The following is a 25711-nucleotide window of genomic DNA, read 5'->3' on the forward strand; positions in this document are numbered from 1 at the left end:
TCCTGGAAGGAGGGGGGCCTCGCTCTGTACTGGTCACATGACTCCTGGAAGGAGGGGGGCCTCGCTCTGTACTGGTCACATGACTCCTGGAAGGAGGGGGGCCTCTGTGCTGGTCACATGACTATTGGAAGGGGGAGGCTCTGTGCTGGTCACATGACTCCTGGAGGGGGGGGGGGGAAATAGCTCAGTGCCAGTCACATGGCTCCTGGAGGGGGAGGGGGGGAATGGCTCAGTGCCAGTCACATGACTCCTGGAGGGGGAGGAGGGAATGGCTCAGTGCCAGTCACATGACTCCTGGAGGGGGGGGGGGGAATGGCTCAGTGCCAGTCACATGACTCCTGGAGGGGGGGGGGGAAATGGCTCAGTGCCAGTCACATGACTCCTGGAGGGGGGGGGGAATGGCTCAGTGCCAGTCACATGACTCCTGGAGGGGGGGGCAGAATGGCTCAGTGCCAGTCACATGACTCCTGGAGGGGGGGGCAGAATGGCTCAGTGCCAGTCACATGACTCCTGGAGGGGGAGGAGGTGGGGGAATGGCTCAGTGCCAGTCACATGACTCCTGGAGGGGGGGGGGGAATGGCTCAGTGCCAGTCACATGACTCCTGGAGGGGGGGGGGCGGAATGGCTCAGTGCCAGTCACATGACTCCTGGAGGGGGAGGAGGTGGGGGAATGGCTCAGTGCCAGTCACATGACTCACCTCTTTACAGTCCATCCTCAGGTCCTGCCCGTTGATCTCAATCTTCACGATGATGACCTCATAGTACCACTCCTTCCTGATTGGTGTGTACCAGACGCTGCCCACGTACAGCGAGGGGTCAATCCCACCAATGACCTGCAGGGGGCAGCGTGAATGCCAACTACCCAAAGTATACACAGTGCGGGCAGCATTAGTGCCAGCCCACCCAAAGTATACACAGTGCGGGCAGCATTAGTGCCAGCCCACCCAAAGTATACACAGTGCGGGCAGCATTAGTGCCAGCCCACCCAAAGTATACACAGTGCGGGCAGCATTAGTGCCAGCCCACCCAAAGTATACACAGTGCGGGCAGCATTAGTGCCAGCCCACCCAAAGTATACACAGTGCGGGCAGCATTAGTGCCAGCCCACCCAAAGTATACACAGTGCGGGCAGCATTAGTGCCAGCCCACCCAAAGTATACACAGTGCGGGCAGCATTAGTGCCAGCCCACCCAAAGTATACACAGTGCGGGCACTGCCAGCCCACCCAAAGTATACACAGTGCGGGCACTGCCAGCCCACCCAAAGTGTACACAGTGCGGGCAGCATTAGTGACAGTCTTCACCACACATAGACACACAGGGGCAGTACCGGCCTCCCCCTCACACACAGGGGCAGTTCCAGTCTCCCCCCCACACACACAAGGGCAGTGCGATCGTCCCCCTCACACACAGGGGCAGTGCCGGCCTCCCCCTGGCACTCACCATGCTGCCCCCCACAGAGGTGGTGATGTCACTCTCGTTGATGGGGAATCCGGCCCCACATAGCTGTAGAGAGAAGATGTTGGGGACCTGAGTCTGCTTCACCAGAGAGTCAAAGAACGGCTCCAGAGTCTCATCCGGCTGGGGAGAAAAAGGGAGGGGAGAGGGAGAGAGGAGTGGGGGGGGGGGGGGAGAGGAAGAGAGGAGGGGGTGACAGGGGAGGACATATTGAAAGAAACCAGAAGAGATGTTAGCAGATAAAATAACCCATATATAGAATTACCCAACAGCTGGCGATCTATTTACACACAGCTGAGGACACGTGTCTGCATCGTATATACTCCGATAAAACACACACACACGTCTCCGTCACAGCGTGGGATCTTGTGTCCCAGATTTAAGGCAGGAACCGTAGTATTTCTCTATATGGGGTTTATTTATAAGGATAAATAATACACTAACAGGCCCACCGTCCCTTTAGGTAAAAACAAAATCATAAATCAAACCCCTACTCCTCTTAGGAGACTAACTACACATGCAGCTTAAGCCCTTACTACCTGGATGGACAGCTAAGGTGGTTACCACTCCAAACAGGTACTATTATAGCTGAACATATACAGTCTCTGAACACAGCAATAAAGCGTTGGGCACCTATATTACATCATCAAGTAATCAGAGCTCGACGAGGCCGTGTCCTGTTTCTGCTGTGAACAGGCCACGGGATTCACACTCCCTTGATGTTTCCCACCCTTTCCACACGCTCAGGACGGAGTTCTCAGCAGTCTCTCTGTGAGACTGTCTCTTCAGAATTCCCTATTCATTCACAAGAGAACTGACAGGACTGATGTGACTGCAGCTGTGGGATCGCCGGCCAGTGATTATATCACACGTGGCTTTTATCTCGCCTTGTGAGTGCGCATGTTTCCCCCCTCAGCTTTCATTAAAGGGTTGTACGTTTTTACGCTATGGGGCGTATGCTTTCTCTTTTTGTCATACACACACACACACACACACAGTGGCCACTCACCCGTGCAATCTCCGCGTACGCCAGTCCCAGGATTCCTTCCCAGTTGGAGCCGTTGATGAAGAATTTGTCCGATCCGGTGATGGCCGCGATGTTGGCTCTGACGGTGACGTTTGGGCCATGCGGGATCGTCACCAGGTCTGTTCCCAGCTCCCCCTCCCACTTCCCCTGTGTGTACGGGACGTACACCCCCCGCCTCACATCTCGGTAAGTCTGGGATCTGCAGGGAGAGACAGAGGGGACACGAAGGGTGACACAGAGGGGACACCGCTGGGTGACACAGAGGGGACACCGCTGGGTGGCACAGTGAACACAGAGGCGACATCGCAGGGTGATTACTAGTTAGTATAAGGGGTTAATGGCCTTAGCTTTGTGGGATCACTCTGGTTACTCATATATAACTTGTGAAATACCGCTCACCAATATAATAATAGGTGAAGTAAAGGCAGACGGTGCAAAGGGATGGTGATACCAAACACAAGCAAATATGGAGACAAAGGAGGTCTCCCAAAGATCCCTATTAACTGCACAGCAGGGCTGCTAAATATAGTAGGGGTTCAAATACTCCCTGACAGATAGTTGGAATAGGCTGTACAGGGTACAGGTAAGTAACCGCTCCCAGCACTGTGGGAGGGCAGTTACCAATAATAGCCTAATGCAGGCCAAAAATAATAAAGATTTAATAGTAAACAAAACAACGACGCATACTCTAATTATCTTAAAAACAATTAAAACGCAAAGTGTGGGTGGCACCAAAAAGGAAATGAGGTGGATAATCCAAAGTCAGTAAGCAAATATTCCCTAGTATAGGCGACTAGATCTGAGGTGGAACAGAGAGGTATCTATCTAAGTCAGGGCAGGTAAGTATATATAAATATAACATGTGCAACGTGACAATCTCCTAGTAGAGCCTCCTCTCTCTGGTTAGGGCGCGGGTGTATGGTTAGGGTTTGTATGAACACAGTCTCAGTGACCCGGTGGTGGTGGTGGTGTACAGATAGTGTAATACAGATGGACACTGTAGCAGAGTCCTCAAACTGCGGTCTGTATATCAGGATAGCTAGATGTAGCCAGGTCCCCCCTCGCGCACTCACCCCCTCCTGATACGCGAGCCGCGCGTTGTTTGTAGTTGCGGGCGGTTGCTAGGGACGCAGTCGGGCCGGTTGCCAGGGACGCGGTCGGGCCGGTTGCCGGGGACGCGAGCGGGCCGGTTGCCGGGGACGCGAGCGGGCCGGTTGCCGAGGCCGCGATCGCGTTGCTGGGGTCTCGGCGGTCCGCGGAGCAGGGCGCCGCCATTGAAAGACAGCTCGCGCATGCGCAGTTAGAGCAGGTGCGGGAGAACGTGAGTCAGCTCGCGCATGCACAGAGGTAAGCCCGCGAAGCCCGAGCCTACCAGGGAAGGTATTGGCCAAGGACTACAGATCCCATGAGCCTTAGGGAACCATGTGACGCCAGGGAGCCAATAGGGCTGCAGGAGCTCCCTGCTTGCAGGGAAAGGATACATTTCGCAGGGTTTTTGCACACAGCAGTTGGTGACTGGAGCAGCTAGGGGAAGGAGGTAGGGTGCAGGAGTCAGTGACTCTCTGCACTAGGCCAGTAATTCCCCTAGGCCCCAGATAGCCCTGAGTCACACTAGTTGAGTGTTGTAGGGACAGGCCCTAGGTTAGGGACCCTGCCCCATTAGCTATTCGCTAGTTAGGGATCCCACGGACGCTGTGTTTCCCGCCACGCGGCTTGGGCTCAAGCCTAGCCTTAAAGAGAGCTGGACTATCTTCACGGAGGCCGAGCAAGCAGTGACTGCGGCCTGCTGGCAGCAGACAGATCCTCGCCAAGGTACCGATGGTGCGGAGCTGCGGTGATATTATCCACGCCGGAATTCACCCCACGCGTAGGAGGATATCCTGGCGGATCCAACCCCAGTGGTATAGCAGCACCCGTGGCTGGAGCCCGGGCAGGTAACCCACAAACTCACGTGCACCAACAAGGCCTATCACCAGACATAGTGGCTGCGCAGTCACACACACACATTGGTATATGACTTGGGAGTGCGAGACATTGGGTTGGGGTTACTGGACACAGGGTGGGATCACTCTTTGGAAGGTGAGCGTCCGCCGTGGCGCTTAAGGTGTTAGCGTCCGCCGTGACGCATAAAGTGTGGGCACCCGCCGTGGTGCAAGTTAGCGTTAGTGTTAGCGTCCTGCGAGACGCCGTAGTCAGGTTACCCTTAGCGAGGGATACTTGTTGCTATGTGTTGATGTTAACCGTTCTCTGTGCATGTTAGTAAAGGCATTAGTTATTATCCAATCTGTAGTACGTGGTTATTGTGTATTGTCCTGCGAGGAACCACTCCCCCTATAGTGGGAGCCATCGCAGGTGGAGGCGCTGTACCGAGTAAGTTGTTGTCCATAGCATTGTAATTGCCCCAGGTTCCCTTAGCGGAAACTCAGCTCTCCTGTGACCCAACAGGTACCGCACCACACACCTATGGTAACGTTGCATGTTTCTCCGCTCCCACAGTATAATCTGCGATCGGGGGGGGGGGGGGGGAACCCGTTACATTTGGAGGCGCTGCTGAGATCTCCCTGGGGTGCCCTGTTTTCATTTTTCCAAAATTGTCCAATCCATATTTTTCATCATGTCCGTACCGTCAAAGCAAGACGTCCATGACTGGGCCTTAGCGCGCTGCGTGTCCCCAAGGCGCGTGGTTGCAGTGGCGAGAGTACCCACCGACACGGACTGTTACATTGTACGCACCCAAGTAAGGGACTGCCCGGGACTAGCCACTGCCCGGCAGATAGACTTTAAATTGGGGGTCGGTGGCCGAAAAACCACCTACCTTATGGCCACCACCCAGGACATATGTTCAGAGACTGTCCCGCTTGTATTGAACCTAACCGAGCCCTCTGCAGAGGACTGTATCATGATCTACCCCGACACCCAGGCCCCTGACGACACGCCCACACCCACTGGACCAAGCGCAAGCCACTGGGCCACCAGTACTCCTCAATGGGCTGGCCCCCCCAAGGTCTCCTTCACCCCGAGCGGTATCGGTGGGAACCGCAGCTGGGCGGGAAGCCCACCCACCTCACCTACTCCTGATAGACGGTCAGGTGGCGGGCCTTCAAACATGCCTAGTGTAGGAGCTGGACACAGCAGTGGCGACCTCTCCTTGAATCTGATCGCCTCCCAACTAGTAGAAGCTGTCACCATCTCGACCCAAGCCCAGCACTACCGGAAACTAAAAGCTTTTTCTGGGATTCTGCCGACTCCAGCGGGAGAAGAAGGGATCGAGGCCTGGAGAGAACATATGCTCCCCGCCATAGCGGAGTGGTCGTGTTCTGAAGCCAACAAAAGACAAAGGCTGGTCGAGTGCCTCCGAGGACCCGCCGCCCGGTTGGTACGGACTCACCGAAGTGTAGAGGGAGAAGTTACTGCCCAGGAACTAGTAGAAATGCTGATCCAGTCCTTTGCCCGAAACGACGACGAGGATGAACTAATGGCTCAGTTCAAAGCTCTTCGCCAAAATGAAGGACAGGATTTATCGGCCTTCGTTTGCGATCTACAGCTATCCCTGGGGACTCTTCTGGACAAACATATCCTTTCCGCGGCCGAGGCGGATCGATACCGACTCAAACAGTTACTCAAGGGATCGCTACCAGATCACAACATAGCTATAATGATGCGGGCTGCACCGACCGCTGTAATACCCCCCAAGTACGGAGAATTACTGGAGTACATCCGAGGACATGAAGTGCAGCGACATTTCCATGAACCAAAGAAGTCCAAAGCTACCATCAAGGGTGACCCCGCGGTTCCCGCTGCCCCGAAGGGTAAGAAATCTTCCGCCCCAGAGGAAGAAGCGACTCACAAGCCGCTTGCCAGGGAGAGTCGTGTTCCTGAGAGGTCATCCTCTGCGTACAAGGGGCGTCCTGATCGTCGCGAAGTAGTTTGCTACAACTGCGGGAAAAAGGGCCACGTCTCTTACAACTGCCCGGAGAGGGAGGACTCCCCGGAAGAAAAACCGGCCGACAGAAGACAACCAGCCCGGTCGATGGTATGCCTAGTACAAACTGCCGAGTCGGGCCCGGAGACCCCTGCGGGAGCCACCGATGTCCCTGCTGACGCCAGCACCGGGGATGATGTCTACACCCGGGAAACCCTTAGCCAAGTAGGCCCCGCAGCTATAGTACGGGTGTTACTGGAAGGGATCTATGCGGCGGCACTACTGGACACGGGATCACAAGTGACTATCATATACCGCCCGTTCTATGACCAGCACCTCAGACACTGCCCCCTGAGAGCGGCCGATCATGTAAAGGTACGGGGGCTAAGCAACGAAGACTACCCTATCGATGGGATTGTAAAGGTCGAAATAGAAATACCCCCGCTGAACACCGGCAAGAGACACCCCATGCAGGTGGTGGCCCTGGTCTGTCCTGAGCCCCAAGACCAGTACAAGTACCCGATCATCTTGGGCACCAACGCGGATATAGTTCAAGCGGTGATCCGAGCATATCTGAAAGAGACTAATGAGTTGCCGCTAGCCACCTCTCTCCTAGATCCAGTCCTACGAGAAGAGTGCAAACGGGTTTACGCCATGGAGCGCCACAGGGATCTCTACAACCGTCAACGCGGACTGACGACCATATTACCAGGGGGAGTGCAAAAGATGGCCGTCTGGTGTTGTTTTCCCGAACGAGATGAGAGTGACCAGCTGTTCTCTCTGGAGAATACACCTGAAGAAGAAGAGGTTCAGAGAGGGTATAGGGTACTACCCGAAGTGAGGGAGTGGACGGCTAAGATCCCTCTACGAACCCACGTGTATGTGCAGAATCTCTCCCCCTTCCCGATGGAATTTGATGCCGACCAGAAGTTAGGTTGCATATATCCAGTCAGCCCTGTAGAAACCATGCCTCAGGTGAAGGCGGCGGCCGTGGAGGAGCGGTTAGTCGATCTGGATTTCGATTTCGGTGAGTCGACGCTGTCCAGCCAGTGGAAAGAACGGCTGACAACCCAGCTGCTCCAACGACGACATGTGTTCTCCACGAGTGAGATGGATGTGGGGTGTAGTCGCAGTGCCCAACATACCATTCGACTGAGCGATGCCACTCCGTTCCAGGAACGCTCGCGTCGCATTGCCCCGCGTGGTGTGGACGATGTGAGGAACGCCATACAAGACATGGAGACAGCTGGGATTGTGACGGAGTCCCGGGGACCCTATGCGTCCCCCATAGTGGTGGTGCGGAAAAAGAACGGGTCCGTGCGACTGTGTGTCGACTATCGAACCCTGAACAATCGTACGATACCAGATCAATACAACCTTCCGCGCATTGAAGAGATCCTGAATGCGCTGAATGGAAGTCAATGGTTCAGCGTGCTCGACCTCCGATCCGGGTACTATCAGGTGCCTATGACTGCGGAAGACCAGGAGAAAACAGCTTTCGTCTGCCCCTTGGGATTCTACCAGTTTACCCGTATGCCCCAAGGTATATGTGGGGCGCCGGCTACCTTCCAAAGGCTCATGGAGAAGACTATCGGAGACATGAGCCCGCAGGAGTGTCTTGTATACCTGGATGACATCATTGTCTTCGGAAGAACTCTAGAAGAGCACGAAGAGCGGTTACTTAAAGTGATAGACCGTCTGGGGAATGAAGGGCTGAAATTGTCCTTAGACAAGTGCCGGTTTTGCCATACTTCAGTGACCTACGTGGGACACATCGTATCCGCCCAAGGGATCGCCACCGACCCTGCCAAGGTAGAAGCGGTCGTGAACTGGCCTCGTCCCGAGAATGTCACGGAGCTGCGATCCTTCCTGGGATTCTGCGGGTACTACCGTCGGTTCGTGGAAGGATACTCTAGTAAGGCGAAACCTCTGAACAGTCTGTTGAAGATATACCCCGAAGAAACCGGGAGGAAGGCTGTATCTGCTCGCCAACCGTTTGGCGATAAATGGACGTCTGAGTGCGAACAGGCCTTCTCGAAATTGAAGAAATGTCTGACCGAAGCTCCGGTGCTTGCGTATGCTGATCCCGAACAACCATACGTTCTGCATGTGGATGCCAGTCTCAATGGTCTGGGTGCCGTCCTGCACCAGAAGCACCCCGAGGGTCTTCGGCCTGTCGCCTACATCAGTCGCAGTCTGACCCCCAGTGAACAGAGGTACCCTGTCCACAAGTTGGAGTTTCTGGCTCTCAAGTGGGCTATCACCGAGAAGCTCCACGATTACCTGTACGGTGTTGCCTTCGAGGTAAGGACGGATAACAATCCCCTCACATACGTCAACACCTCGGCCAAACTGGACGCCGCCGGACACCGCTGGCTGGCCGCCCTAAGCAACTACCGTTTCTCCATGAAGTATAAGCCGGGACCTTTGAATATAGATAGAGCTGATGCTCTATCCAGACGGCCCGGGTTAAGTGCTATTCCGGACGACGAGGAATGGGAGGAACTCCCCGGACCCGGAGTACGAGCTATGTGTAGTATGGCCGCCATCGTCCACGACCAAGTGGCCTTTTCAGAATTAAGAGTGGCCGACTCATTGGGATGCCGGTCGCAGGCTGTCCCAGCCGCCTACTGCGATCCAAAGGGGATGACCATCACGCATGACAAGGTGTTACGGTGGAAAGATCTGGTAGACTATCAAGTACGAGACCCTGTTGTCAGTATCATCCGACAAGCCGTTGCCCGGAGGAATCCAACCCTTCTGAAGTGTGCACCAAATGACTTAGTGGCTGTGCTCATGCGGGAATGGGAAAAATTCGAAATAGACAATGGCTTACTATATCGGGTGGTGCAATACCACAACCACCCAGATAGGCGACAACTAGTTCTCCCTAAGAACTTACAATACCTGGTGTTGAGGTCCCTACATGATGATCATGGACATCTTGGGATAGAAAAGACCTTTGGGTTGGTCAGAGATCGCTTTTTCTGGCCCAATATGCGAGAGGCCGTTGAACGTCACTGTCGCCGCTGTACTAGGTGTATACAGCGCAAGACCCTGCCTACACGAGCCGCCCCCATGGGCCATCTAAAAAGTTCTGGTCCCATGGACCTCGTGTGTATGGACTTTCTGTGTATTGAGCCTGATAGCCGGGGAATATGCAACGTGCTGGTCATCACAGACCATTACACTCGGTATGCTCAAGCCTTCCCTACTAAAGACCAGAAAGCCATCACCGTGGCGAAGATATTATGGGAAAAGTACTTTGTACATTACGGCCTTCCCAACCGCCTTCACTCTGACCAAGGAAGGGATTTCGAGAGTACATTGATCAGGGAACTGCTCAAAATGCTGAACATTGCCAAATCCCGAACGACCCCGTATCACCCCGAAGGGGATGCGCTACCCGAACGTTTTAATCGGACCTTACTAGACATGCTCAGAACACTACAGAGTGCTCAGAAATCGGAGTGGAGTCGTCACGTGGAAGCCTTGGTGCATGCGTACAATTGCACCAGACACGAGTCAACTGGATTCTCCCCATACTTCCTCATGTTTGGGCGAGAGGCGAGATTGCCAGTGGATGTGCGTCTTAGAGTCTCAACGGATGGGGTACATAATGCTACCCACTTCAAATATGTGCAACGACTCAAAGACAGCTTGCAGCAGGCGTACCAGCAGGCAGAGAAATCCACCACTAAGCTAAATGCTGACAATAAGAGGCGATACGACCATAAGGTCAGTTATCGGGAACTTCGGCCAGGAGATGCTGTGTTGCTTCGGAACTTGGGCGTACCAGGCAAACACAAATTGGCCGATCGATGGAGAGACGGAGTGTATGAAATAGAATCCCAGATGCCTGGCCTCCCGGTCTATCGCATCAAAGACACTGACGGCCGTGTAAAGGTATGGCACCGCAACCATCTTCTCCCCATTCCACAAGTGGAAGATGAAGAGACAGAGATACTGGCTACACCGCTCAACGGTGAGCCCGACTTATCAGAGCTGGGTCAAGAGACTGTCAATAACGAGACCCACTCTGAAACTCCTGAAGATCCTATGGAAGGACCCTCTCAAAGGGACTGCTCCACAGAAGGGGCATCTCCCGGAGGAGCTACGGGTAAAGGGCCCCGTAGGCCAACGCCTACTAAGGTGGCACCAACAGGCCAGCCTTTGGATCCACAGAGCCCGAGCTTTGTGCCTAACAGAGACTGTGCAGAGACATTTCTCCCCTCAAGGGAAGAGGCTGAGCCTCAGGACTGTGCTTATTACTCCCCCGAGGGAGTTGCAGAAGAACAACTCCGACGGAGCCAAAGAATCAGGTACCCTCCAACTCGGGTAACCTATGATCAGATGGGGGCACCCCATTATGAGGCTCAGCAGTGCTCTCGGAGCAAGATACAATCTGTGATTGTGATGCTCACAGAATTGTGTAATATTGTGTAGAGTCATGCATGTGCTAAGTTATGTTTTCAAATGCATTTTCATTATATAACTGCTGTATATAGTTGTATTTCATGGTGTCCCAAGCGAGGACATTGGGGATTTTACCAGGGGGAGGATGTAGCCATGTCCCCCCTCGCGCACTCACCCCCTCCTTCTGATACGCGAGCCGCGCGTTGTTTGTAGTTGCGGCTGGTTGCTAGGGACGCGGTCGGGCCGGTTGCCGGGGACGCGGTCGGGCCGGTTGCCGGGGACGCGAGCGGGCCGGTTGCCGGGGACGCGATCGGGCCGGTTGCCGAGGCCGCGATCGCGTTGCTGGGGTCTCGGCGGTCCGCGGAGCAGGGCGCCGCCATTGAAAGACAGCTCGCGCATGCGCAGTTAGAGCAGGTGCGGGAGAACGTGAGTCAGCTCGCGCATGCACAGAGGTAAGCCCGCGAAGCCCGAGCCTACCAGGGAAGGTATTGGCCAGGGACTACAGATCCCATGAGCCTTAGGGAACCCCATGTGACGCCAGGGAGCCAATAGGGCTGCAGGAGCTCCCTGCTTGCAGGGAAAGGATACATTTCGCGGGGTTTTTGCACACAGCAGTTGGTGACTGGAGCAGCTAGGGGAAGGAGGTAGGGTGCAGGAGTCAGTGACTCTCTGCACTAGGCCAGTAATTCCCCTAGGCCCCAGATAGCCCTGAGTCACACTAGTTGAGTGTTTTAGGGACAGGCCCTAGGTTAGGGACCCTGCTCCATTAGCTATTCGCTAGTTAGGGATCCCGCGGACGCTGTGTTTCCCGCCACGCGGCTTGGGCTCAAGCCTAGCCTTAAAGAGAGCTGGACTATCTTCACGGAGGCCGAGCAAGCAGTGACTGCGGCCTGCTGGCAGCAGACAGATCCTCGCCAAGGTACCGATGGTGCGGAGCTGCGGTGATATTATCCACGCCGGAATTCACCCCACGCGTAGGAGGATATCCCGGCGGATCCAACCCCAGTGGTATAGCAGCACCCGTGGCTGGAGCCCGGGCAGGTAACCCACAAACTCACGTGCACCAACAAGGCCTATCACCAGACATAGTGGCTGCGCAGTCACACACACACATTGGTATATGACTTGGGAGTGCGAGACATTGGGTTGGGGTTACTGGACACAGGGTGGGATCACTCTTTGGAAGGTGAGCGTCCGCTGTGGCGCTTAAGGTGTTAGCGTCCGCCGTGACGCATAAAGTGTGGGCACCCGCCGTGGTGCAAGTTAGCGTTAGCGTCCTGCGAGACGCCGTAGTCAGGTTACCCTTAGCGAGGGATTCTTGTTGCTATGTGTTGATGTTAACCGTTCTCTGTGCATGTTAGTAAAGGCATTCGTTATTATCCAATCTGTAGTACGTGGTTATTGTGTATTGTCCTGCGAGGAACCACTCCCCCTATAGTGGGAGCCATCGCAGGTGGAGGCGCTGTACCGAGTAAGTTGTTGTCCATAGCATTGTAATTGCCCCAGGTTCCCTTAGCGGAAACTCAGCCCTCCTGTGACCCAACAGGTACCGCACCACACACCTATGGTAACGTTGCATGTTTCTCCGCTCCCACAGTATAATCTGCGATCGGGGGGGGGGGGGGGGGGATGAAACCCGTTACATAGTATATAAGGAAATCACTCTAATAAGTAATCAAGCTCAGATAAACTTACAGTATACACCGCGTAGGCTGTAGACCAAATGCACTTCCGGTTTCGGTTTGTTTTGGCTAATGGTAGGAAGTGCATTTGGTCAGGTAGTATTTGAACCCCTACTATATTTAGCAGCCCTGCTGTGCAGTTAATAGGGATCTTTGGGAGACCTCCTTTGTCTCCATATTTGCTTGTGCACCCTGGTTACTCCCCCACCCATCATGTGATATAGGATCATTGTGCAGAAGTGATTGCCCCTTCACTGTATGTCTTGTGACCAGTGATGTCACTATAGGGGGATAGAATGGTATATATAGATCCTCCTGTTCTAGAAACAGGTTCCTCACAGTTCAGACTGAAGCCTCACTGTGAGTCCTGTAAATAGGTTTGTGTGTATAGTTATGTGTATTAAGGATGTCCGCCACCATTTATTGTTTTCAGTTATGGAATGTGCCCTATATAGTTAGGACCCATAGTAATGGTCCTAGGTTGGTCTCTGACCAGAAGAGGAACCAGCGTGTGCTCAGCAGGGAGAAGAGCGAGCGTGTGCTCAGCAGAAGAGAAGCGAGCGTGTGCTCAGCAGAAGAGAAGCAAGCGTGTGCTTAGCAGAAGAGAAGCGAGCGTGTGCTCAGCAGAAGAGAAGCGAGCGTGTGCTCAGCAGAAGAGGAGCGAGCATGTGCTCAGCAGGGAGTTCTCAGAGTAGAAGCTCTGGAGTATAATCGGATCGGCCTCAGTAAACTCCCGATCCGATAAGTATAGACTAAGAATGTCAAGCACCAAAACGGGACAGTGATCCCAGAGAATAGTGTGTGCCCCCCAACATAGGGCCCTCTGAGATGGGGCATTACTGACGCTATGCAGGAGATTGCCAATCTATTACTAAGGGAAATAAGCAGAAGTACCTCCCCAGCACAGGAGTGAGGTACCAGGGGAAGAAGCGCAGAGTAACCATATTATTTGACACCAGTTAATATCTTGAGTGAAGTCTGTCCTTCTACGACGAGTGTTACAAACGAGATTTTTACACAGACGCTTATACTAGAAAAGTTCCTGGCGCCCATCCTTATTCTATCTGAATACCCACGCCCAGCCTGCACCCTGCCAGGTCTGAGAGACTGAGCCCAGCCTGCACTGACCCAGTACCCTGACCAGGTCTGAGAGACTCCCCTGCTGAAATCCCTCTCCTGGCTTCCTATCAAATCCCGTATCACACACTCAATTCTCCTCCTCCCTTTTAAAGCTTTATACTCTTCTGCTCCTCCTTACATCTCAGCCCTAATTTCTAGTTATGCACCATCCCGACTCTTGCGTTCTGCTCAAGGATGTCTTATCTCTACCCCTTTCTAATACCGTAACACACACACACACCTCACTTTTAAAGCTAAATACTTCTCTGTCCCTCCTTACATTGCACCCTACTATCTCACTATACACTCCTCTGCTCTTCCTTACATCTCACCCTAATATCTCGCTATTCACATGTCCGACTTACATTCTGCTCAAGGATATAGTCTGTGTGCCCCTTTAGTATCTAAAGCCCTCTCCCGCCTTAAACCTTTCTCACTGACTGCCCCGCACCTCTGGAATGCCCTTCCCCTCAATACCCGACTAGCACCCTCTCTATCCACCTTTAAGACCTTTCTAAAAACCCACCTCTTTAATGAAGCATACGAGTAGCTCGATGGCTGATAATTAACAAATGACACATGAACCTTGGCTCCTTGCAGACGCACTTACCAGAACGCCCTCCTACTGTCTCTGTACGTTCTCCCTACCTACCAATTAGACTGTAAACTCTTTGGGGAAGGGACTCCTCTTCCTTAATGTTACTGTCATGTCTGAAAATACACATATATAACATCGTCCTTATCTGTGGCTGTGGGAACTCTGTCCCAAGAGAGTCCAGGAAATCACTCTGGATACAGCAGCCCAGACAGCTCTGCTCCCTCAGCAGTCTATAGATGCCGGTTCCTTGCAGACAAGCCCCGCATCCAGCAGGCATGTTCAGCTTCATGGAGAGTCTCTTTCTGGGTGTGGGTCCCAGCAGGCCTGGGGACCTGTTCCAACCAGCTTCCTTCCTGGTTAGGGAAAGTCTCTCTCAGCTGGCAGCTGCTGACTACCTTTTAAACCCCTTTGCAGTTACGGGTTCAGTCTGTTTAATGAGCTGCACCTGCAGCTAGCTTCTTCAGAGGAGTTTAACCTCCTGCATGCTGGAAAACACACACATTGCATCTCTCTCTGGCTTACACAGACAGTGACTGTCACAATACATACATACACACACACGTAAATACACACACGTACATACATACACACACACGTACATACATACACACACATGCGCGTAAATACACACACGTACATACGTACGTACTTACATATGTATGTACATACGTACATACATACATACACACACAAAAATAAACACACACACATATATACACACAATTACACACACACACACACACACACACACACACACACACACACACACACACACACACACACACACACACACACACACACACACACACACACACACACACACACACACACACACAGACCAGATTGTAGGCAGAACCGATAAATATCCTATCACACGTGTGTGCATTCGTTATTTATATGAATGTTTGGATTAACTAGTTATTTCTAACACTCGGCCTGCCCGCGGTGTCGGAGGGGATATAGTGATGGGGAGTATCTCTGTGTCTCTTGTTTACCAGCAATACATCACCAGCTGCTGTTTGCTGCCATTTCCATGGTTACCAGGCGCGCCATCTGTCTCCCGCCATCCAACTGCGGCACAGATTAACTCATTCACTGCCAGAGATTGCAGCGCACACAGAATTATATCACTCTGTGTGTTATGATATTACACAGATATATAGAGATACTCTGAATCATTACACAGATAAAACGAGTTCGTTTCAGTGTATAGAGATATTTTACATAATTATACAGAGCGGCGTGTTCATTATCAGTGTATTGAGATACTCTGTATCATTGTACAGAGCGGTGTGTTCATTATCAGTGTATAGAGATACTCTGTACCATTATACAGAGTGGGGTGTTCATCATCAGAGTATAGATACTCATCATCATTATACAGTGCAGCATGTTCATTCATTATTATTGCATAGAGATCCTCAGCATCATTATACAGGGCGGCGTGTTAAATATTAGGCTGGGGTCATGGTGCCGCAGACCGTGCGGAGGCGTGCGGAGGCGTGCGCGGCCGTGACGTCACCTGTGTGAAGCGAGTGCGTTTTGTGGCCAGTGGAGACGCAACGCGCCGCGCTGCGCCGTGGGGGTCGTGCCTAGGGGCGTCACGGAGCTGCTTCGCCCTCATTGGGCGAACCGCTCACGTGAGCAGCCTGTCGCGCCAAGAAATCAATTTCAACTGATTTCTTGCGCGACGCGCGCCCCGTCCCTCTTCCGCCCGCCGCATGGACGCGATCACTGCCTTAAGGGAGTCTGAACGCTCAGCGTGGGGACGCCTCCACACGGTCTGCGGCACCGTGGCCCCAGCCTTAGGGTATCGCTGCTCGGAATTAGCGCAGGTGAGCAGCGATACGGAGATACACAGGCTGGGCTCCTCTGGTTATCACACCTGGCGCTCTCCTACGACAACGCACAGGAGCTCGGGGAGAGCTCGAGAGACTGGGACCCAGAGTCATCTACAGCCAGAGGAAGTTCCTGTTTCCCACTGGCAAAGGGGCCATTAGTGTTTATATCTCTCTGCGTGTTATTATATCTCTCTGCGTGTTATTATATCTCTGCGTGTTATTATATCTCTCTGCGTGTTATTATATCTCTGCGTGTTATATCTCTGCGTGTTATTATATCTCTTTGCATGTTATTATATCTCTGCATGTTATTATATCTCTGCGTGTTATTATATCGCTCTGCGTGTTATTATATCTCTGCGTGTTATTATATCTCTCTTCGTGTTATTATATCTCTGCGTGTTATTATATCTCTCTGCGTGTTATTATATCTCTGCATGTTATTATATCTCTGCGTGTTATTATATCTCTCTGTGTGTTATTATATCTCTGCGTGTTATTATATCTCTCTGCGTGTTATTATATCTCTGCGTGTTATTATATCTCTCTGCGTGTTATTATATCTCTGTGTGTTATTATATCTCTCTGCGTGTTATTATATCTCTGTGTGTTATTATATCTTTCTGCGTGTTATTATATCTCTGCGTGTTATTATATCTCTCTGTGTGTTATTATATCTCTCTGTGTGTTATTATATCTCTCTGCGTGTTATTATATCTCTCTGCGTGTTATTATATCTCTCTGCGTGTTATTATATCTCTGTGTGTTATTATATCTCTCTGCGTGTTATTATATCTCTCTGTGTGTTATATCTCTGCGTGTTATTATATCTCTGCGTGTTATTATATCTCTCTGCGTGTTATTATATCTCTCTGCGTGTTATTTTATCTCTCTCTGTGTTATTATATCTCTGTGTGTTATTATATCTCTCTGCGTGTTATTATATCTCTCTGCGTGTTATTATATCTCTCTGCGTGTTATTATATCTCTCTCTGTGTTATTATATCTCTGCGTGATATTATATCTCTCTGCCTGTTATTATATCTCTGCGTGTTATTATATCTCTCTGCGTGTTATTATATCTCTCTGCGTGTTATTATATCACTGCGTGTTATTATATCTCTCTGCCTGTTATTATATCTCTGCGTGTTATTCTATCTCTGCGTGTTATTATATCTCTCTGCCTGTTATTCTATCTCTGCGTGTTATTCTATCTCTGCGTGTTATTATATCGCTCTGCGTGTTATTCTATCTCTGCGTGTTATTCTATCTCTTGGCGTGTTATTATATATCTCTGCATTTTATTATATCTCTGTGTGTTATTATATCTCTGAGTGTTATTATATCTCTGTGTGTTATTATATCTCTGGATGTTATTATATCTTTGCGTGTTATTATATCTCTCTGCGTGTTATTATACCTCTCTGCGTGTTATTATATCTCTCTGCGTGTTATTATATCGCTCTGCGTGTTATTATATCTCTCTGCGTGTTATTATATCTCTCTGCGTGTTATTATATCTCTGCGTGTTATTATATCTCTGAGTGTTATTCTATCTCTGTGTGTTATTCTATCTCTTGGCGTGTTATTATATATCTCTGCATTTTATTATATCTCTGTGTGTTATTATATCTCTGAGTGTTATTATATCTCTGTGTGTTATTATATCTCTGGATGTTATTATATCTTTGCGTGTTATTATATCTCTCTGCGTGTTATTATATCTCTCTGCGTGTTATTATATCTCTCTGCGTGTTATTATATCTCTGCGTGTTATTATATCTCTGCGTGTTATTATATATCTGCGTGTTATTATATCTCTCTGCGTGTTATTATATCTCTCTGCGTGTTATTATATCTCTCTGCGTGTTATTATATCTCTCTGCGTGTTATTATATCTCTCTGCGTGTTATTATATCGCTCTGCATGTTATTATATATCTCTGCGTGTTATTATGTCTCTCTGCGTGTTATTATATCTCTCTGCGTGTTATTATATCGCTCTGCGTGTTATTATATCCCTCTGCGTGTTGTTATATCTCTCTGTGTGTTATTATATCTCTCTGCGTGTTATTATATCTTTGCATGTTATTATATCTCTGTGTGTTATTATATCTTTGCGTGTTATTATATCTCTCTGCGCATTATATCTCTCTGCGTGTTATTATATCTCTCTTCATGTTGTTATATCTCTGCATGTTATTATATATTTGCGTGTTATTATATCTCTCTGCGCGTTATTATATTGCTCTGTGTTATTATATCCCAAATCTGTAACCGTGTGCAGCGTATCGAGATGGAGCGTTGCTAGCCTGGGGTACATCTTACTGCTAATCTATGTCCTGTGAGGACCCACGAGGAACGGATTCCTGTCAGAATCGCGGTCAGTGTGGCCTGTGAATGGACTGTGCTCAAAATGGAGGTTCCCTTGCCCGGGAATGCACAACGTGAGCCGCACAATCCAAAATGGCAGTTCCCGCCGAGAATGGGAACAGCGTGGAAGACTTGCAAACAATCTGCATGCCTTTTTGTAAAGTTCTGCAAGGGTCTGGCGCGAAAGCCAGGACCCCACCCAAGCGATGTGACTGGCTCAGCCAGGAGTCAGAGTCACGCCCCGTTCACGTCATCGGGTGCCCCTCCTCTAATCTCCACCAGAGGGAGGGGACATGCCGACAGTCAATGCCTGAAGACTGGAGAACAAGGGAGGCACCTGATGGAGCGAACCGCACCCTCTGTTCTTCGGAACCTGGCGAGCAAGAGGAGTGAACGTATCATTTCTCTTGTGCCCGGACTTGAATATGTCTGGTGATATGGACTTCGACCCTTTCCGTCTACCGGGAGGGCTCCTGGTGGCGAAGGTGGAGGGGAAGAGGTACATCAGATGCCTATGCCCCTACCCTCCTCCCGTACCAGTAGCATACGGTCTTTTGTGGTGTTTCAACCACTGTCGAATGCTCATGGAGGTGTCCAGAGGCCGATCCAGGGATTCTCCGGTACAGATGGAGGTACCTTCCGGTGCCGATGTCCATGAGGATGACGGCGACACACTTCCCTCATGACCAGATGTCAACGCACTTCTGGTGCAGATCCTGGACTTGCAACAGGATTCTGGGATATCTTCTGGCGATGAAGCCACTGCTACGGTGACTGCTGGGGCGGATGAGAAGCCTTCGATCCCCGCTCCGGTGAGTACAACTATAGCTCTGGTGAAAGGACCTGTTGCTTTTATCCAATCCATGAATGAACGTTTGGCCCGTAAGCAAGCGGCTGCTGTCGTGGACGATACGGCCTTGGCCCCTGAGACAGCTAGTCCTTCGGTGTGGCCGGATGTTCCGACTCCTGCTTTTCTGGCCCAGTACCAGAAATATGAAATGGCCCATAGGCCTATGGCCAAACCACCCTGAGACAATGAGATCATGGTGGAGTACCAGTCCTATTAGGGATTACGGGGATCGCCTACTCTGTCTACATGGGAAAGGGAAGAGATGCTTCACAAGATTCCTGGGTGGGACACTGAAATTTCTGAGGAAAATTGTGGGTGCTCGGTGTGTTATAGGGACTATCGCTATGGTCTTGAGTTAGGGAGAGTGGATCACGCCTTGCGCAGACCACCATAAGAGGGTGGTTTGTTGTAGATATGCCCAATAGTATCGGGGTCTCAGTCAACAAGCCAGACCCTAAACATTACTATTAATAAAGAGTTCTCCATGATGGGACAGACTTTAGTATGCACATACAGACACGTTGGGTGACTACATGCCAATAAAACTGTATGGTTTGTGTTCACTGAATATATCATGTGTTTACAAGTGATGTCAATTGTGTGAACTGTTCTACCGTTATTTTAGGTTACCTTCAAGGATGGTATCCCAAAATTTAGACCCAAGCGTGGCCGTTGGGAATCGATCAGAGGGAGAGTGTAGCCATGCCATCTATGGCTACTATTCCGCCCTTGGTCTGGCAGTAAATCCTGGTACAATCAGGTTGCCAGTATTGATATGGGGTTTTCCCCCTCCGAGGTGCTGCAATTGAGTGACAGCGGGAGGCGGTGACATCAGGCCTGGGCATGACCAATCATACTTAAGGGCAGGTACAGCCCAAATTTAGCAGTGCCTTTCCCCACTTGAGTAAGGCAGGTCACACATTGGAGAGGCTGTGTATTGGGCCTTCTCCTGTCCTCTTCCCTCCGTATAATATATATATAGTGTATTTTCTGTATGATGACAGTGTGACTTGCCCTTTACATGCCGCCGGTTCATCACTCGCCTCTCAGGACTTACCGCTGCCGGTGATAATATCTCCTCAGGAACGGGTGAGCTGCCGCTCCCACCGCAAAATTACTGCTCCCGGTGTCCACCAAAATATTCAGCTACGGGGACAGAGAAGGGAGTCAGTCCCCCCTCTCTCTCTCTCCCCCTCTTTCCTCTCTCCCTCCCCCTCCCCTCTTTCCCTTCCCCCCTCTCTCTCCTCTCTCACTCCCACTTCTCTCTAACTCCCCTCCCTGCCTCCCCCTCTCTTCCTCCCCCTCCTCACTCCGTCCCCCTATCCCCCCTCTTTTCTCTTCATTTTCTTTCACTCCCTCCCTTTCTCTCCTTCCCCCTTCTCTCCCCCAGTCCCCCTCCTCTCTCCTCTATCCCTCCCACCTTTCTCCCTCACCCTCTGTCTCTCCCCTTTCTCCCACCCCTATCTCCTCTCCACTCCCTCCCTCATCACTACATACAGTACACATACTGTACACACACACACTATAAAACACTGAGCCTCATTACTACACGCAAACACACACACACACTATCCAGCCCTGTGTTCCAGACAAGCACACACACGCTATCCAGCACTGGGTGCGTACCAGACATGCGCACACTATCCATACTGGGATAGAGTCTCACTCACTGGGATAGAGTCTCGCTCATTAGATGAGTCTCACTCGCTGGGATAGTCTCACTCATTAGATGAGTCTCACTCACTGGGATAGTCTCACTCATTAGATGAGTCTCACTCACTGGGATAGTCTCGCTCATTAGATGAGTCTCACTCGCTGGGATAGTCTCACTCATTAGATGAGTCTCACTCACTGGGATAGTCTCACTCATTAGATGAGTCTCACTCACTGGGATAGTCTCACTCATTAGATGAGTCTCACTAACTGGGATAGTCTCGCTCATTAGATGTCTCACACACTGGGAAAGAGTCTCACTCACTAGGATAGTCTCACTCACTGGGATTGAGTCTCGCTCATTTATTGAGTTTCAATCACTTGGATAGAGTCTGGCTCACTAGATGAGTCTCACTCACTGGGATAGTCTCGCTCATTAGATGTCTCACTCACTGGGATAGAGTCTTGTTCATTATATAAGTCTCACTCACTGGGATAGTCTCACTCATTAGATGAGTCTCACTCACTGGGATAGTCTCACTCATTAGATGTCTCACTCACTGGGATAGAGTCTCACTCACTGGGATAGAGTCTCACTCACTGGGATAGAGTCGCTCATTAGATGAGTCTCACTCACTGGGATAGAGTCTCACTCACTAGATGAGTCTCACTCACTGGGATAGAGTCTCACTCACTAGATGAGTCTCACTCACTGGGATAGAGTCTCACTCACTGGGATAGAGTCTCACTCACTAGATGAGTCTCACTCACTGGGATAGTTTCGCTCACTACATGAGTCTCACTCACTAGGATAAAGTCTTGCTCATTAGTTGAGTCTCACTCACTGGGATTGTCTCGCTCATTAGATGAGTCTCACTCACTGGGATAGTCTTGCGCACTAAATTAGTCTCACTCACTGGATAGAGTCTCACTCACTGGGATAGAGTCTCGCTCACTAGATGAGTCTCACTCACTGGGAGAGTCTCGCTCACTAGATCAGTCTCACTCACTGTGAGAGTCTCACTCACTGGGATTATCTCACGCACTAGATGAGTCTCACTCACTGGGATAGAGTCTCACTCACATGATGAGTCTCACTCACTGGGATAGAGTCACTCACTAGATGAGTCTCACTCACTGGATAGAGTCTCACTCACTAGATGAGTCTCACTGACTGGGATAGTCTTGCGCACCAAATGAGTCTCACTCACTGGGATAGAGTCTCACTCACTGGGATAGAGTCTCGCTCACTAGATGAGTCTCACTCACTGGGATAGTCTCACTCACTATATGAGTCTCACTCACTAGGATAGAGTCTTGCTCATTAGATGAGTCTCACTCACTGGGATTGTCTCGCTCATTAGATGAGTCACACTCACTGGGATAGAGTCTCGCTCATTAGTTGAGTCTGACACACTGGCATAGTTTCGCTCACTAGATGAGTCTCACTCACTGGGATAGAGTCTTGCCCACTAGATGAGACTCACTGGGATAGTCTCGCTCACTAGATGAGTTTCACTCACTGGGATTGTCTCGCTCATTATATGAATCTCACTCACTGGAATAGAGTCTCACTCATTAGATGAGTCTCACTCATTGGGATAGTCTCGCTCATTAGGTGAGTCTCACTCACTGGGATTGTCTCGCTCATTAGGTGAGTCTCACTCACTGGGATAGTCTTGCACACTAAATGAGTCTCACTCACTGGAATAGAGTCTCACTCATTAAATGAGTCTCACTCATTGGGATAGTCTTGCTCACTATATGAGTCTCACTCACTGGGATAGAATCTTGCTCATTAAATGAGTCTCACTAACTGGGATTATCTCACGCACTAGATGAGTCTCACTCACTGGGATAGAGTCTCGCTCACTAGATGAGTCTCACTCACTGGGATAGTCTTGCGCACTAAATGAGTCTCACTCACTGGATAGAGTCTCACTCACTAGATGAGTCTCACTCACTGGGATAGTGTCACTCATTTGATGAGTCTCACTCACTGGATAGAGTCTCACTCACTGGGATAGTCTCACTCACTAGATGAATCTCACTCACTGGGATTATCTCACGCACTAGATGAGTTTCACTCACTGGGATAGTCTCGCTCACTAGATGAGTCTCACTCACTGGGATAGAGTCACTCACTGGGATAGTCTTGCTCACTAGATGAGTCTCACTCACTGGGATAGAGTAAATCACTGGGATAGTCACTCACTAGATGAGTCTCACTCACTGGATAGAGTCTCACTCACTGGATAGAGTCTCACTCACTGGGATAGTCTCGCTCATTTGATGTGTCTCACTCACTTGGATAGTCTTGCGCACTAAATGAGTCTCACTCACTGGGATAGCATCTCACACACTAGATGAGTCTCACTCACTGGGATAGCATCTCACTCACTGAATAGAGTCTCACTCACTGAATAGTCTCACTCACTGGATATAGTCTCACTCACTAGGATAGTCTCGCTCATTTGATGAGTCTCACTCACTTGGATAGTCTTGCACACTAGATGAGTCTCACGCACTGGGATAGTCTCGCTCACTAGATGAATCTCACTCACTGGGATTATCTCACGCACTAGATGAGTCTCACTCACTGGGCATTCCTTCCCTCCCCCTTAACATTTTACCAGCACCCCTTAAACATTGCTCCTCTGCCCAGGGAATGCCCACCTTCTGCTACACCCCCACACTCACAGGCTGGGGTATGAGAAGCTCACAGGTTGTGGGGGGCATCACGTACCATCTGGGGGGGTGTCCCCACCCTCATTTCCACATAGTACCCTTGGCCAGACTTTCCCTTGAGGTTGTCTATCATGTCCATGAAGTTGGTGCTCTGCCCCGTGTCTTCCTCCGCTGACCGCGGCACCCTGTGTCCCTGGGCAGCGCCCGGACCTGGCCAGTTCTTCAGGGGCACCCTGATGCCCAGCTGCCCCACGCTGGGCGGGATGCAGGGCATCAGCATCAGCAGGAGGCAGCTCACCGGGGCACACGCCACCGGCTCCATCTTCCACCTGCTCCTCCTGCTCCTCCTCCTCCTTCCTGTGCGTGTATCCGAGGGGCTGAGTCAGAGAACTCCCGGGACGGGCCAGCTTTGTGCAGGGAGCAGCCTCAGCACCCACCCATGGCTGCTCAGGGTACCGTGTGCTCCCTCCTCCTCCTCCTCCTCCTCTGCTCTCTGCCGGAGCCTAGCGATGTGCAGCGAGGGGAAGGGTGGGAGCTGACATGTTCCAGGTCGGAGTGTCCCCTGCTTCCTCCTCTCTCGCCCTCAACATGGCTGGGGATGTAGTGACTTCCACGCCCCCCCCCCCGCACCCTCCTCTTGGTACCAGGCTGATCTGCTGCTCTCCCCTCTCCCTTCCTCTTCTGCTCTCTGCAGTCAGGGCTGGGGGGAGGATTGATGCTCTGATGCTGGGAGAGAAGGGGGGTCAGGGCTGGGGGGAGGATTGATGCTCTGATGCTGGGAGAGGAGAAGGGGGGGTCAGGGCTGGGGGGAGGATTGATGCTCTGATGCTGGGAGAGGAGAAGGGGGTCAGGGCTGGGGGGAGGATTGATGCTCTGATGCTGGGAGAGGAGAAGGGGGGTCAGGGCTGGGGGGAGGATTGATGCTCTGATGATGGGAGAGAAGGGAGGTCAGGGCTGGGGGAGGATTGATGCTCTGATGCTGGGAGAGGAGAAGGGGGGGGGGGGTCAGGGCTGGGGGAGGATTGATGCTCTGATGCTGGGAGAGGAGAAGGGGGAGGAGGGTGTTTCTGGTGGTCGATGGGAGATGTAGTTCCTGCCAGTAACCCGGGGACACAGCACATGTGGAGCCATCTGCTGATAAGTGTTACTCATTCCAGAAAGGACAACATTGCTGTTATTGTGTGTTACATAGCTCTGACAGTGTACGTAGCGCTGTACATAAACATGTTATCATGCAGAGCTTACAATCTCATTTTGGTGCCTGGGGCTCAGGGACTGGACACAGGGACAGGGTGAGGGACGGGACGGGGCTCAGGGACTGGACGGGGCGAGGGACGGGACGGGGCTCAGGGACTGGACGGGGCGAGGGGACAGGACGGGGCGAGGGCACAGGACGGGGCTCAGGGACAGGACGGGGACAGGGACAGGACGGGGCTCGGGCACAGGACGGGGCTCAGGCACAGGACGGGGCTCGGGCACAGGACGGGGCTCGGGGACAGGACGGGCTCAGGCACAGGACGGGCTCGGGGACAGGACGGGGCTCGGGCACAGGATGGGGCTCGGGCACAGGACGAGGCTCAGGGACAGGACGGGGCTCAGGCACAGGACGGGGCTCGGGCACAGAACGGGGCTCAGGGACAGGACAGGGCTCGGGGACAGGACGGGGCTCGGGCACAGGACGGGCTCGGGCACAGGACGGGGCTCGGGCACAGAACGGGGCTCGGGCACAGGACGGGGCTCAGGGACAGGACGGGGCTCAGGCACAGGACGAGGCTCAGGGACAGGACAGGCTCGGGGACAGGACGGGCTCGGGCACAGGACGGGGCTCGGGCACAGGACGGGGCTCGGGCACAGGACGAGGCTCAGGGACAGGACGGGGCTCGGGCACAGGACGGGGCTCGGGGACAGGACAGGCTCGGGGACAGGACGGGGCTCGGGGACAGGACGGGGCTCGGGGACAGGACGGGCTCAGGCACAGGACGGGGCTCAGGGACAGGACAGGGCACAGGACAGGCGGGGCTCGGGCACAGGACAGGCTCGGGCACAGGACGGGGCTCGGGCACAGGACGGGGCTCAGGCACAGGAC

The 25711-nt window shown here is 51.9% G+C and overlaps 1 protein-coding gene across 1 annotated transcript in view; it reads right to left on the reverse strand.

Moving 5' to 3' along the window:
* Positions 1–24582, reverse strand: part of BACE1 (beta-secretase 1) — a 35524-nt gene extending 10942 nt beyond the window's left edge. The window contains exons 1-5 of the mRNA XM_075604230.1: positions 23684–24582; positions 20342–20430; positions 2467–2683; positions 1443–1580; positions 699–833 (exon numbers count right to left, since the gene is read on the reverse strand). Coding sequence (XP_075460345.1) covers positions 699–833; positions 1443–1580; positions 2467–2683; positions 20342–20430; positions 23684–23947 — 843 coding nt within the window. The 5' untranslated portion in view covers positions 23948–24582. The remainder of the gene's footprint in view (positions 1–698; positions 834–1442; positions 1581–2466; positions 2684–20341; positions 20431–23683) is intronic.
* Positions 24583–25711: the final 1129 nt, after the last annotated feature.

This window comes from Ascaphus truei, chromosome 6 (assembly GCF_040206685.1).
Source record: "Ascaphus truei isolate aAscTru1 chromosome 6, aAscTru1.hap1, whole genome shotgun sequence".
Taxonomy (NCBI): domain Eukaryota; kingdom Metazoa; phylum Chordata; class Amphibia; order Anura; family Ascaphidae; genus Ascaphus; species Ascaphus truei.